The following is a 14,669-nucleotide window of genomic DNA, read 5'->3' as shown; positions in this document are numbered from 1 at the left end:
AATAAATAATATCTGCTGAAAATTAATTGGAATTCCAGTTCATTCACAACTTAGGCACCTCTGCAGTTTTCAGCCTGCAGGTTTGCAGTAATTCAAGGCTCATTTCAGGGCTGCAAAGCAAAGAAGAAACTTTCCCCTACTCCCTTTAAACACTAAGCAGTATGTATTGCTTCTTCTAAATCACTCACAACACTGAGACAAATGCAAATGAAAAAATTAGATGTGAAAATTTAGCTACCTGACAAGATCAAAGTTGTTCACTGAGGTATCACTACCACAGTAAGATCTATAATACACATATTATGCTGATGCCCTTTGGCTTCAGTCACTCAGACTTTAATTTTCATTAAATTTATAGCTCAAACTGAGCTCCAAGTACTACACATGGCCACCTAAAGGCTTATACATACTTTCCAATGGAATCCATAGGACATACATTTAGGTGTGTGTCCAGTTTAGGCTCTAAAATTATTACAAATGCTAAGATATATTATGCAAAGTGCAACTAGGAGAATAAGAAAGCAGACAAACACCAAAGGGGAGTTTAAAAAGAATACAAGAAAAAGTATTTAAATTGAAAAATGGAGGTATTAAATGAAAATGTAGAAAATACACATGCATTGGAAATTTCTGCCTACATTAATTAGGGCCTCAACATAGGTACTCGCAACATAATTAGGCAAAACTATTTAACAATATACCAGGCATCACAATTCCATATTTCGCACTAATATTTTACCTTTAAAAATCAGAATTTCATTACTAGAAGAATACAGAGAATTTTGAAAAAAAATGAACTTTAGTTATTAACTCTCCAAACAGGGGAATTTTGCTCAGTGGAAAAATACAGCACTAGGCTTTTAAGCTGTGAGAAGTTAATATTTGGACTAAGTATAGAGCAATTCATTCCTAAAATGCAATTCACATTGCTCAAAAAGCAGAATTTGATAAAAAGACTAGTAAAAGAAGCAGTATACAACTAATACCAGCCAGATTTCTATAGGGAGTCTTCTGAGGAAATAAATCAGTTATGCTCCTACTCATGTACTTATCAGACTGCAGTATGCACACTGGATTGCATTATTTACACTTTAGTGCTTTAAGGCACTCAAAATAGGTAAGAATACAGGTGGCTAGATTAACATGTCAAGGAGAAGATAAACACCGCAGCACTGTCATTATGTAAAATTTTTATTAGTTAGGATAAGAAACATTAGTTTCACTCAAGAGGTCAGAGGTCATACTGCTCATAGTCCAAAATGACAACAGCATCAACCAGACAAATAACCAAAATATAAAGAATGAGAAATTTGTACCTGAGAGCACTGAAACACGTTTGTTTCTCAATCAAAACACTGAAGTGAAAACTAAAGTCAGGAATAAACCTAAAATTTCTGTCCCCTTTTTGATGTAACATCCTCAATAAAATTTACATTAAAACCAGATGAAAACTGTATCAATCATTATATACTAGCTGCCAACTTTAGCACGAAAATGTGTATGGCAGTATATGAAAAATTGTATTTTTCTAGTTGCAGCAGTAGCTTTGTCGCACTTATTGCTGTTCAGGATCTAAAATACTGACACTGGAAATATATTAAATGTAGTAATTTGTACTAAAAAGAAAGTTCAAACATAAATACATTACTAATTTGACAAATAGAGGCACCAGAACTTGGTAATTTTCAGCTTAAAAAGTAAGTCCAGAATGTCCTGATTCTAATCTTCCATGTAAAGATTCAAAGTAATAGCAAAGGGTGCAAAAGTAGAAGATAATATATTTCCATTACTAAAGGAAGCTTTCCTCTAAAAAGTAAAGAGACAGACACGAACAGCACTTATACTTAGCCTGTTTCGTTTTTTGTTTTTCCATTAAGCAAAGACTCTAATGCTAAAGTTTTAAGAATTTATTCCAATACTTCACCAAATTACTTGAGAATAAAAATCATGGAATCCTAGTGAAACTCCTTAAGAAACACAACATGTATACACCCACAAAATAGCTTTTAAATTCTGAGTATCACATTTTGAGAGAGTGAGGGGAGTGCCCACAATTTTAACTGCTCGGTCTCCTACAAATTTGGTCCTATCCAAAGCTACACATGTCCTACCACAACTAAAATTGTCAAAACCTGAGGTTAGTGATGCTTTTAAAAAACAAAGGTATTTCTGCTGTAATAGTGTAATCAGTATAAAGATAAAAGAGAATAGGGACATTGACTAGAAATAACAATTACAAGACTGGCAATTTAATAACATACCTTATCAGAAAATCTATCTCTAAGAACATTTATTAAAACAGTCATAATATAAACTCTTCCTGCTTCCCCAAATATACACCATATAGCAAAACTAAATTACTTTACAAAGTAATAACTCAGTGTTCTTCCCAATGAGCCATATCTTCAACACCTACAGAGATGTTTCAGAAAGCCTAATGGTGTTCATAGAATTTTGCACATGCAATTCCTATATACTAAAGACTTTGCAAAAGTTAAAAATATTGTCAGTGAAAGTCAGGTGAGAATTAAGATATTCAGTAGAGCAGAATAAAAGTTTATATACAAATTTCCTATCAAACAATGAGAACTGTAGTACGTCAATTTAAAAAAAATTTCTAAAAAACTAATTCTTGATCATAAACAGGTCCTATATAGTTCATTTCTTTTAATGTACCAAGATATCGACACTGACTTTTCAAAGTTTTTTTGCACTACTCTCTTGTGAAAGCTTTTTTTTGGTTAGCTTTCACAATATCGTCGGGAGATGCCGATTTGAAGTCAAAGGGTGTTATGGCTACTACAGGACACGTTTCCTTGGGTTTTACATCTCCTACTTGTCTACTATATAGGAAAGCTTTATGTACACCAACTGCACGCCGCTTGCAGCCTTTGGGAGGGTAACGGAGACACAAGGTTAAAGCAAAAGCTGAAGGTTTTGCACACAGTGTTTTCATCCATGGAAGGGACAAATCCTGCTTCTTGGAAGTAAGTCCTCTTTTGGGTTTTTTAGTTGTTTTGCCAAAACCAGAACATTTTCCTTGTTTTTCTTTTGAAATTTTGGTTTCAAGTTTAAAGATATTTGACTGTGCTACCACATTTTGTTCTGCAGATACATCTGCATTTTTTACAAGGGCACTTAAATCAATGCTGGTTTTTTTAGAGGGCCTCAATTCAGTTACATCGAGCATGGGAACATCTGTCTTTTGCTCAGTTTTATCTATTTCAATAGCCTCTGCTATTAAATCTGAGAGCGATAAATTCTCAACCTCCTTTACTGGAGAAACTTTAGAGAGGGTGAGAGAAGACAAAGATCCTGTTAGCTCTGACATCCCACCTGAAGCTTGGGGCTGACTTAATAGTTGTGATAACGGTGAGGTTGCCAGCTTCATGTCAGTGTGACTTACTGTTGACTGGGTACAAAGGTCAGCCAAAGAGTAACAGAGGCCAGCACTGCTTTTCTTCAGGGGCTCCTGAAGTAAGTCAGCTAATGATGTACTTCCAGACCTTAACACTGGCAAAGCAGCTGGGTTTGAAGAGGAGATTTCTTGTTCTCTACTTTGCACAAGTGAAGAAAAGTTTTCCAGTCCATGTTTCCTATTTACAGTATGGCTGACTTCATTATCAAGAGCCATTTTGCCTAAAGCACTTTTTAAACACGGAGAACTGTAAAAATTTGCATTACTATTACAATCAGAAGTATCTAAAGAAACAAGAGGAATGCTGTCTTCAGGACCCAGGGAATCACAAGACACATTCTGCTTCAGCAAGGATTTCAAGTCCTGCGTTGCCTTGCATTCCAACTTCTTAAAGGAAGAATTTCCAGATGGGTTACTTCCTATGCTAAAGCAAACATCCTCACTGCCAGGAATCAAACTTACTGCATTAGTGCTTTCTGGTAGTTGACTCTCTGCCTGTTTATTCACAGGTTCACAAAATGATCCTTTACACAAATCATCACTGAAAGATGACAGAACAAGCAAAGAGGATTGCAATCCTTTTCCTTCAGATGAAAGCATATTGGATTTTTCAGCATCAAGGAGCATTTTTTCATTTGTAATCAAAGAGTAACAAGCTGAACCACTTTTGGCTGTCACGTTTCCAAACCCTGGTTTGTTACTGTTGTCAGCAACATTTCCTACTGCACAAGAGAATCTGTCTGTATCAGTACACATTTCTGGACAATTAAGTAAGTCTCCTTACCTTACAATAGCCAGTAATTTTCAGATGGAAGTGCAGTCACAACGAAACATCCAATTTTTTTAAAGTTGACAGCAGCAATAAAAAACAAAAAGAAACATGAAAAGGCATTTAATTACTAAGTGTTATCCAAAGATATGCAATGTTCTATGATTAATTTACAGGTATACAGTTAAATACCTGAGAAAATTTAAGAATTGGCAATAAATGCCAAAAAAGAATACAAAAGTTTAAGTTTAAATCAAAATAAATAAGTTACTGTATAGCCACTAACAAAAAAGGAAGGTACTGGGAATGGGAGATAATGGAAGCGCATAGAACTTAAATGTCATCCAACTTTTAGGACATGCATTTATTCAGGTAAGTCATACATTACACACCAGAAATTTACTGTGAAATGCAGATGACTGCAGTTTGAATTTAAGTTGACACTAAGGCTTTATTTTGACTTCTAGCTCAAGAAAAGTAACTATTTCTTTCAGATGTTTTAAAGGCACAGAAATAGAAAAGTTGTTCTTTTTCAAATTTCTAATAAATGACTAATGCAATAACAAGCACTTTCACAGCTTCTAAAACCAAAATTAAACTGTACACAAAAATTAATCCTCTTGAATGTCAACAAGTAAATAGACGTATACCTTTTGTTGTCTTTCCTACAATTGCAGCATCCTGATTCTTGGTCTTCACGTTTTGCTTATTGCCTTGTGAAAGCACAAAATCCAAAGCCTTCTGTACATCAAATTTACTATCCAGTACTGCTTGCACCATCGCTTGCTCTGGTACAGACTCTGCCAAAACTTCTCTCATTTGATCAAGGCATGAATTAAGTCGTGCTAGAAAAGACATAAGATTTTTTTTGTGCAGTTTATGATAGTAGTAAGTGGCCTATCTGCTAGCACCACAGATCATATTAACAAAAACAAGGGAAAAATCTCACAGTAAGACAGTCTTTTAAAATTAAATTTTAATCTCACTAATTACCACTTTGCCCCTAAACCCAGCAGAATGTTTCACTAATTTCAGATATTGCTATAAGGAACATATCTATTTATTGGCCTATAAAGTCTCAATGTTTAAATACTTTGATGTAAAATTAACTGTCTTCACCGTAGAGAAGAAACACAATTAATCACCTTAAAATTATCCAAAGTAATTTAGTAAGTCAATGTGGAATCCTACTGAAGAGTACATTTCAAATGTTTACAGATGAAAGTAAAGCAGCATTTTCAGGGGTATTTTTTGTTTGAAGATATCTGCAATCCTTATCTTACGTAAAATTGTTAGTATAGTTTTTCAGCTGATAAATTAATTTTCTTTGGAGCAATTAGTTTAAGCCTTGACTAAGTTAAGTTTCTTAAACTTGCACAAGAGACTGAAAATTCACCAGGCTGCTACTCACTGGAAGTAGCATGCTGATCAGACATACAAACACAGAACAGAAGAAAACCTTCCTGAACACCAGTTTCAGCAAGTTCAGATTTCAGAATACAGGAACTAAACAACTGTAAGACAACTAACCATTCTTTATTTGAATACCTCCTCAAAGATAGTGAGTTTTAAGAACTTTGCTAAGGGCATTTAGCACCACAGAATTACAGCTTCTTCTAGCTAACTAACTTACATCAGCACCCTTGACCTGTGATCCAAATAGCGTGTCAGTGTTCCCTGGACATTTGCTCTGTAAAACAAATACTGGCAGAGTCCCGTTCCATGTACTGGTTGGTGATTTTATTATCCAAAACTCAGTAAGGACAACCTTGCCAAACTCTCTGCAGCCAGACCAAATGTAATCAGTAATTTTGTATAAGTGGCAAAACTGCATGCTGTGCCAAACCTAACAGGTCTTGTGGGACCACTGCAGTTTTCACAGTAGAAATGGTTATTTCTAGGTTTTCTTTCCTTAGACCAGAATATTACTTTCTGTCTTGTTTCAGTAATAATTCTTAACAAATTTAGTCTGTCAAAAGCATTCTGAAAAAAAACAGGACACCTGTTGTCTAGATCACCTGTCTACACATATATTAGATTATTTCTGGTTGGCTGAATTCTTTCAAATAGTCCTCTGCATTATTTCTTGGTGTAAAAACATGCATATTACAGCCCAATTTACAATATTTATCCATATGTCTATGCACTACCATCATTTCTACCAACTAACTGGACATGGAACCTGGATTGTTCCTATTCTATTTATTGTTTCTTGATTTTCTGCACCTTGTTTTAAATGCCAATTTTCATTCATGCATTTTATTGTCTATTCATTACCCAATACACTTTACTCTGAGCTTAACAACATTTTAAAAATAACTCTTCCAAAACATTAAAAAATAAGTTACCTATTACTACTTAGGAAAAAGACTTGTGAATCTTTTTCACTCAGCACATAATTAAACTATCAGGCAGCAAGCATAAAAAATAAAAGCAAATATTTTTTCCCCCAGCCACTCAGCTCAGAACTCAGCTTGTAACATGGAATTCATGGCTGTAAGACTGAGCAGAAACCAAAATCTAATGAATTCAAAACAGAGTAAGAAAAGATTGTAGAGGATTTAGGTATCTCAAGATATTGACAACTGTTTCAAGGAAATGCATAATTTCGAAAACCTCTCAAATAGAGTTAGTTGACAGAATCTGGAATTCAGTACAATCAAAAGATTGTTCTACAAATACTCTGTTTCTAATAATCTCCCCTAAGCATGTATTTGCAGAGGCACAACCTTGAGCTACACAGATATATGATCTGAGACAGTATAGCTGGTCTTATGTCCAAATTTCATATCAACTCTCATTATTTCTAATAAAAAACTAAGAACATATTTCAGTGCATGCAAATAAGTTACAACTACTATGTGAAAGATAGACCTTGAAGAATCACCACTGAAATATGCTCATGAAGGATGCTGCTCTACAATAAAATTATAAAATCATGATCAGTGTCAATTACCAAACTTTAATTTAAGACTATTTTAATAAGTCCTTAATTCATAGAAGACATTGTTATGAGTATTATTTTGTGTAATTACCTCTATCAACTTCAGTTAACTGATGACTGGAGTCATCAGCAGTATCATCTGTACCTTCATAGTCGTAGTCTTCTAATGGCTCAGCAAGTGTTGCTGGTTTGTCTCGTCTGGAGTAGATAAATTGAGCTGCTGCATTAGGTAAAAAACAAAGTATGAAAAGCAAAAAAAAAAATTCTCATTTAAAAACAGAACATATCTCAAAGGACAAATGTTAGGACACTGACCTGTTGCAGTGGTTTCAGGGGGAGAATGGGTCACTGCTGTATACTGAGTACTACCTGAAGACTGTACAGAGCATAGAGCAGTTCATGCTAGAATATAAATAAGTCATCAGCCCAGTGAAACCATAGGATGGGCATTATCCTTGTATCTATGTAATGCAATTCTTCAAAGTTCATTGTACAAACAAAAAAATATACTCTAGGTTTTAAAAACAGTATTTTCTATACCTAATTACCATCTATGGCCTGATGTCTTCAGAATCTTACTCCACAATAGTATTTTTTTAAGCTCAGATATGAGTAAGAAAAAAAAAAACAGCCTAGCAGGAAAATAACATAGCACTGTCAAACAACTGATAATAATTTAATGAAGTTGAACACATTCTCTTTTCTTGGAATTTAGTTAGAAATACAGCCCACGAGTTAAAATGTATATTCACACAAAACTTTAAACAAGTGCATAATTTAATTTTGATTAAGCCACATAATGTGCTCTGTGTGTGTGTATATATATTTATATCACATATTGCTGAAAATGAGCCAGAGATTACATACTACCAGAAATGTATAATGTAAACAAATTTATTTATGTTATGTAATATCCTCCCCAGCTCTGAAGTACATACTGAAGGCGTATGTATATTCAGAAGTAGAAAAGCCTTACCTATGTTTCCCAAATGCATAGTGTTTTATATTCAATCATCATAACTGAAGCAACTATTAAAAGACTGCTATATAATGTAGACCAGATTCTATTATAAATGAAGTGCATGTAAAAATAATTCTTAGGAAAATTACTGTGCACAAACAAGAATCACTTTTGCAATTCAGCAGTTTATACTTGATTAAAAAGTAAACGCACTGCACATTTTCATCACAAAATACAAAGCTGCCTTAATTCTTAGAAAAGGTCTCAAAAAATCTAGCAATTAAATTCAGAAATTGAATGCAAGGCAATATGAATATAGATCAGACAATGTGACTACAAATAACAAAAATACAGACCTAGATTCACTATGTAAAATTAACAGGATGACAGAGGAACAGATTTTTAAAGACCTTTAATTAACTCAAGTACCTATGGTCAGGTCACAGATTACCTCACAGTCACACTGGATTTAGATCCAGCCAAGTTTCTGCAGCTTCACATCAGACATTCTATTCTAAGGGCCTATTCAGATCTAGAAAGATGGCCATCAAATCTGGGGAAGTGCTAAACTGATAATATTGCCAGAGATTTTACCATAGAACACAACTTCATGGTTCTACAGTCAGACTGAATTTAGCCAGCTTGGGTCGCTCCAACTATGTCTTACCTGAGAACACAGAATCACTGGTTTTGTACCTACTTTGCAGCATTACAGATGTCAAAAGGTTAATTAGCTTCACATGATCTTGAATGAGAACAGAAGCCAGTGAGGACCAGTGCTGCATCCCCACTATACAACTCCCTACCTCACATTTTCTTAAAGTTGTGTAAAAGACATCAACTACCAGGTGCCAAATCACAACTGTTTAGTACACACAGAGCCAACTAAGAATTTCTTTTAAATACCAAGTGTTTCAAGATTATCCACACATTCCCATAAACCTGTTTTTTACTTTTATCAAGCACATTCTGACCATCCTAGATATTCTATTCGTGTAGCTCCAGATGTGCCCAGTTGTCTAATGTGACTTCCAAAAGTGCAATAATGCCTAACACTACCTGACTTTAATAGGATTATGGCTGCTAGGCACTTTTCAAAAGTTTCACTAGCATTGCTTTCAATTCACTAGATATTGCTTTATTCCAGAAATAAATACCAGAGTAGGAATCAATAGACAGTGCTTACATGTAATCATTTGAACTAACCTGTCGAAGGAGAAATACAATAATCATCTTCTACTGACTGGCCATACACATCATCATCTTCAAAATCTATAAAGCAGAAACAGTACAATTAGGCTGCACAATTTCTAAACACTTAATACTACAATTCAAAGGGCAGTTTTTACGCAAGGTTTTAAAGAATTATGCACCTCTAGTATTCCAGAATCACAGTTAAGTACTGTTCCTTTACCTAGAGAAGAAATTTTAAGTTCTACAACAGTAGAATTTTAACATTTAACATTTAATGGGAACCTTCAAGAGTCACCATGCTTCACACCTCCTCTTTCAGCAACTCCTTTAGAAGGCTACCCTCACAGTGCACACCCAACTTTCTACAGTTCCACAAATCTTTACCCACAGCACTTCTCTTCATATTCCTGCGTGACCTCTCAATAGTTTTAAGTGCAAACAGTTAAATTACAATCTCTACTCCAACAACTCAGGAGCAGCACTTCTACTCCATACCCATCTACTTCTCAGCTTTCTTCTCTGGTCTGCCCTCACAGCCACCTGCCTTTCAAATCAAGTTCAACGAGGCAAAAATAAAATTCACAATTCCCTTTTACAAGAATCTTTTACAGTTAACCTAAACATAGCCATATATTTTCCCTATTAAAAAAGAGGAATGAGCTTTCAGGAAACAAAGATAAAGATCCCAACATACACAAAAAAAAAAATCCTAGTTTCTTGGGAATCTTGGGAATAAATCTGTAATGTTCACTGAATAATAATGAAATACATGAAAAATGTAATGAAGTATTTTTAAAGATGTTATTCCATACACTTGGCAGTTTCACAGATAACATTTAATGTCTGTTACTTCAAAAGAGTGAGAGAAAAAAAGTACCCAACAGCTAACATAAATCTCCAGTGTGACATCAACTTATATAGACCACAGAACAGGGACATTACAAACACTGCATCCATCTATAAAACATTCAGACTATGGGGCATGAAAGGTTCATTTATCTCTCAACATGTAACAAGAAAAACAAAGTAAACTGAACTAAAAGCAGTAGCTAAAAGGACTGGCACAAGTGTATGAAAACTTTAGTGAAAGACTCAGGAAGCTACTCTGGAAACTAAGTATCAAGAAATAAAAAAGCATATTCTAGGCTTGTTTTACTCTTGAAAAATAGTATATTGTTATCTACTTCTTTTTGACCATGTTGAAAGGAACACACTGTCTCCTGGTTCCAGTCTAGAAAAGAGCTATACTTTTTGTCATTTGCCAATACTTGAAGAGTGTCAGAAAAAAATTCCAAGATGCCTTCTATGAATAGTTAACACATTCATAACTAGTAGAAAGTGAAATCAAGGTTAAGTCTTGTCGGTGGGCACTACTTAAATCATTTGTATATCCTATACTGGTTAAATTCCTTGACTAGGAAAAAGACACCTCCATGAAAATGTCTCAGCTTGCATTGACCATAAAAATAATTATTTAAATAACAAAAATTACAGAGGACAGAGTAGAAGTGCCACAGAAGCACTCCACACTATCAGCAACTGTATCACCAGCATACTCTCAGCTGGAATATCATCTTCAGTTCTGGTCACAGCACCTCTAAAAGGAGGGAGCAGAAATACAGTATGGTCAAAGAAAGGCCACAAGATCTAAGATTTCAGAAGATTTCATAGAAAAGACCAGAAAATACCACAAATATTTACTTCAGAAAGAAAACAAAAAAACTGGGACAAAGCATTACAGAGTCATGGCATTAAATAAATGTTTGGCATTATATTAAGTGGGGGAAAAAAAAAAAAAAACCAACAAAAAAACATACTTCATTTGTGACAGAAATTATGTGATGACAGTAGTGTACAGTGTCAGTATAAAGACCACACAAATACAGACCTGTAATTAAACCTGCTGTGTAATGCAACAGTAAAGTTTCAAACTGCACTAACAACTTACGCCTCACATGGCTACAACAAATTACTATGTAGTTCAGCAACCTCATTAAAAAATATTCTAATGAGTGTACAAACACTGAAATTAATTCTACAGATTTGGCACCCAACTACAGATTACTGAGATTCTGTTGAGATCATTTCAACCAATCTATGATGAAGAAAATCTCTAGTGGATGAAAAAACTGTAAAATCCCCAATCCAGCCTAAGATTTTGCCTACATTAGTTGAATTTGCACAAGTAACACCACAAAAGCAGGCCACGCAGATGCCATGGTTCACATTATTGCACCTTAAACTCCAAGATCACAAGTGTAAAACTCAATTTGTGCTACTATGATTCCTATACACATTGCATGTCTACTCAACTCCAAAAGATCAGAGGCAGACAGATTTCTTGCAACCTCTGTGTATAATCTAAGTAAGTCAACTGAATAGTGGCTCCCATCTTGAAGTGTTCTTTAAAAATACCAGTACCAGCTGGAAGTGTCTCCAATTTTTCCACAGCCCATGCCAGCACAAACAAAACCACTGAGAAAACAGGGTACAATTTGGTTTGCCTAATTTAACTGGACAGAGCACAACGCAAGCAGCAGCACAGCAGGTTAAGAGCTGTTAAACAAGTTGCATGGAATGAATGAGTTCCTCAGTAAGATACGACAGAAAGGTGTCCAAAAAACAGGTTTCCCCTTGGATGCTCAACTCCATCTTCAAGAACTACATTTCTTCTTTGAGGAACGGCTCTGTCTGTACTATCAGTGAACATCAGCAACACCTTGTCAGACTGGGAACACAAACCTCCAAGTTTTACAAGACTAAAGAGAGGTGGGTTCAACTACATCGAGGCTGGTTTCTAAGTCACTCCCACCCGTCTGAAAAGGAGTCAGTTTTGGCAGGTTCAGGCAACGCGCCACGGCCGCCTTCTCCCTGCGTGGGAGTTCCTGGGAGACCCTGGCAGCAGCCGGCCGCCCTCAAGGGTTGCGGCGGCCCCGCCACGTGTGCCCCACCGGGCTGCCACCCCGGAGGGGAAGCGGGACAAGGGGCGAGGCTTCGCACGGCGCTTCAGCCAACCCCCGCGGAGAGGAAGGGAGGGGGCCGCTTCTCCCCTCCCACCGCCCTTGACAGCCCCCCGTGCCTTCCCCTCCAGCCGTGCGGGCTCCGTCACACGGACACCGCCGCGCATCGCCGTGGGGCGGACGGGCCCGCCGAGGTGGGGTGGGTAGGTGGGCGGGCCGGGGGAAGCGGGAGCGCGAATAGACCGGCCTTTGGGGCGGCCCCCGCAGCTGTGCCGCCGTTTCCTGCTCGCCACTACCTTCGTCGTAGTTATAGCCTCGGACGTTCCTGTGCCGGGACATGATGCCGGCGACGACGACGGCCGCCTCCCTAGGCCGCGGTGGCAGTGGCTCGGCGAATCTAGGGCGCCATGTTGGTGTGCGGCGGGCCCGGCGGAATCCCCCTGCGCATGGGCGCCGGGCGAGTTTCCGCCCTCCTCTCGCTGCCGCCCATGCGCGGTGCCTCCTGCCCGTCTTTTCCGCTCCCGAAGGGGCGGTGAGGAGGGGCCGGCAGAGACGGACGGAGCTCTATCACTCTCCAGGCGGCTGCGCTCCGCCTGCACGCCGCGACGTTGCCTACGTCAGTGGCGGACACTGGGCGGACCGAGGGCCTAGGGCCAGGGAGGGCGGGGAAGGGGCAGCCCTGCTCCCGCAGCGTCCCTCGGCTTTCTCTGGGGCGGGGAGGGAAGAGCCGCTGCGGCTCAGGGCGGGTGTTTTATGTGGGGCAGCCTTCGGTTCCGGCGTGCTCACCCCACGCAGCGTAGCGCAGGCTCGACCGTGCCAAGCCAGGGGTAACTCCTGGATATTTCACCTGCCCCCGACCGGGAAAAGTCCCGTCCGCGGTCCCATCCTTGTGATGCTGCAGGCGTCGCTGGATGTGCCGGCATCCAGGCGCCCTGCTACCGACACTGCCTTGAGCCTGATGCTGCAGCCAAATGCAGTCCTCACGTTGGAAGTGTAACCCTCACTGCTGCGTCAGTGTTCACACCTCTGACTTAAAACGTGATAAGCTGTTGCAGCCATGTTTTCACATTGGTAAGCACGCAGAGGTTGAAGGGTTTTGAAATTGACTGTAAATTTCAGTTCTGGAGCTGAAACAGTTCAAATTGACCTGGCTTGTGGGTGACCAGAGCCATTATAATCCAGTGACTGAGAAGTGGCTGGGATTAAGTGAAACAGATGTAGGTAAATGCAAACTTTTAATTAACGTTGTTGGCACTGTTCAACGGCAAATGTCAAAGCATTAGGCTCCATGGAGGACTTTATTTTATTGGCACATTACTGTAGGCACCATCTAAAACCGAGTTCTAGTCTGCCAAGTGCTCTTGCAGTGCCCTGGGGATCAGCTGCTCCTCTTGCTGGGTCGGAAAGAAGAGCAAGAAGAGAAAACAGCGCTGGTGGCAAAGAGAGATAGGAGAGAGATCCCTGTTCACGGGCCCTGCCAGTGCTTCCTGCTGCACTCCAATCCTGACAGACACCTGCATTCACCTACATGTTCAGGAGCTGCTAGGCAGATGATACCCTTAATATTTCTCAAGTCAGGTGTCTTCATCTTCAAGATCTTTAATATCTTGATTACTATCTTTTTGTCTGGTCTTGACAATGCTAGAGACCCCCCTCTTCCAGCCACCCACATGTCCTCTGGCATCCCACCCTGTAGCCACACATCTCCACAGTACCCTGGGTTTGTTAGTGCCACCAACTATTGTCTCATCCTGGCTCACATGGCAAAACTGTCACTATCTGCCACTCCACATCCTTCCTGGTCACCACCAGAGTCAGGGTGTGTTAAACACTAGCCAAAGTTAGTGTTCATATACACATTGTATGCAAATGTGCAAATTTTTCCCTGAGGTTATTTGCATATATCTAATTTATACAGAACAGGACATGCAGCTGCACAAACTTAGAATCTATATAATGTCTTTCATACGGTACTAAGATTAAAATAGAATCAACAACAAAGATTTCTAATCAATGCTGGTGTTGACCTTTAGTGACCTAAATGTTCTACTCTACAGCAGAGGTGTGGCAGAAGCTGTGTTGATCCTTATTTGTCCCAATCTCTTGATAGGGATCAAAGACACAAAAGGGAAGAATTGCTATCATACATTATGATTTAATATTACACAGCCAGGGTGACACACCCTAAATTCAAAACCTTATACCAGCATGTCCTGAGCTTTTAATGAAGTAACCTAAAATAGACTTTAGATAGCACTACAACCCTCACAGCATCCTGCCAATCTACCTCTAACAGATTTACCTTGGAAATGGTATTCTTCCCAACTTGCAAGTGTTAAAAACTCCAGTAAATATCAGTCATGTAAATTTAGCATTTTTTTCTTTCACGTAGAGACTGTTCTCATTTCACACATGACCATCCT

At 38.4% G+C, this 14,669-nt stretch overlaps 1 protein-coding gene across 3 annotated transcripts in view; it reads right to left on the bottom strand.

The window, feature by feature from the left end:
* Window positions 1–12,807, bottom strand: part of HBS1L (HBS1 like translational GTPase) — a 58,282-nt gene extending 45,475 nt beyond the window's left edge. The window contains exons 1-4 of one of the 3 annotated variants that reach the window (XM_071740852.1): window positions 12,543–12,807; window positions 9,299–9,364; window positions 7,223–7,348; window positions 4,838–5,032 (exon numbers count right to left, since the gene is read on the bottom strand). In XM_071740852.1, the coding sequence (XP_071596953.1) occupies window positions 4,838–5,032; window positions 7,223–7,348; window positions 9,299–9,364; window positions 12,543–12,585 (430 nt within the window). In that variant the 5' untranslated portion in view covers window positions 12,586–12,807. Of the gene's footprint in view, window positions 1–4,202; window positions 5,033–7,222; window positions 7,352–9,298; window positions 9,365–12,542 lie in introns of all 3 variants that reach the window. The other 2 variants (XM_071740851.1, XM_071740853.1) reach the window with 2 other exon arrangements.
* Between the last annotated feature and the right edge of the window lie 1,862 nt (window positions 12,808–14,669).

This window comes from Heliangelus exortis, chromosome 3 (assembly GCF_036169615.1).
Source record: "Heliangelus exortis chromosome 3, bHelExo1.hap1, whole genome shotgun sequence".
NCBI classification, from domain to species: domain Eukaryota; kingdom Metazoa; phylum Chordata; class Aves; order Apodiformes; family Trochilidae; genus Heliangelus; species Heliangelus exortis.
Note: the sequence above shows the minus strand (reverse complement) of the source record. Positions and strands in the feature narration are given on the sequence as shown.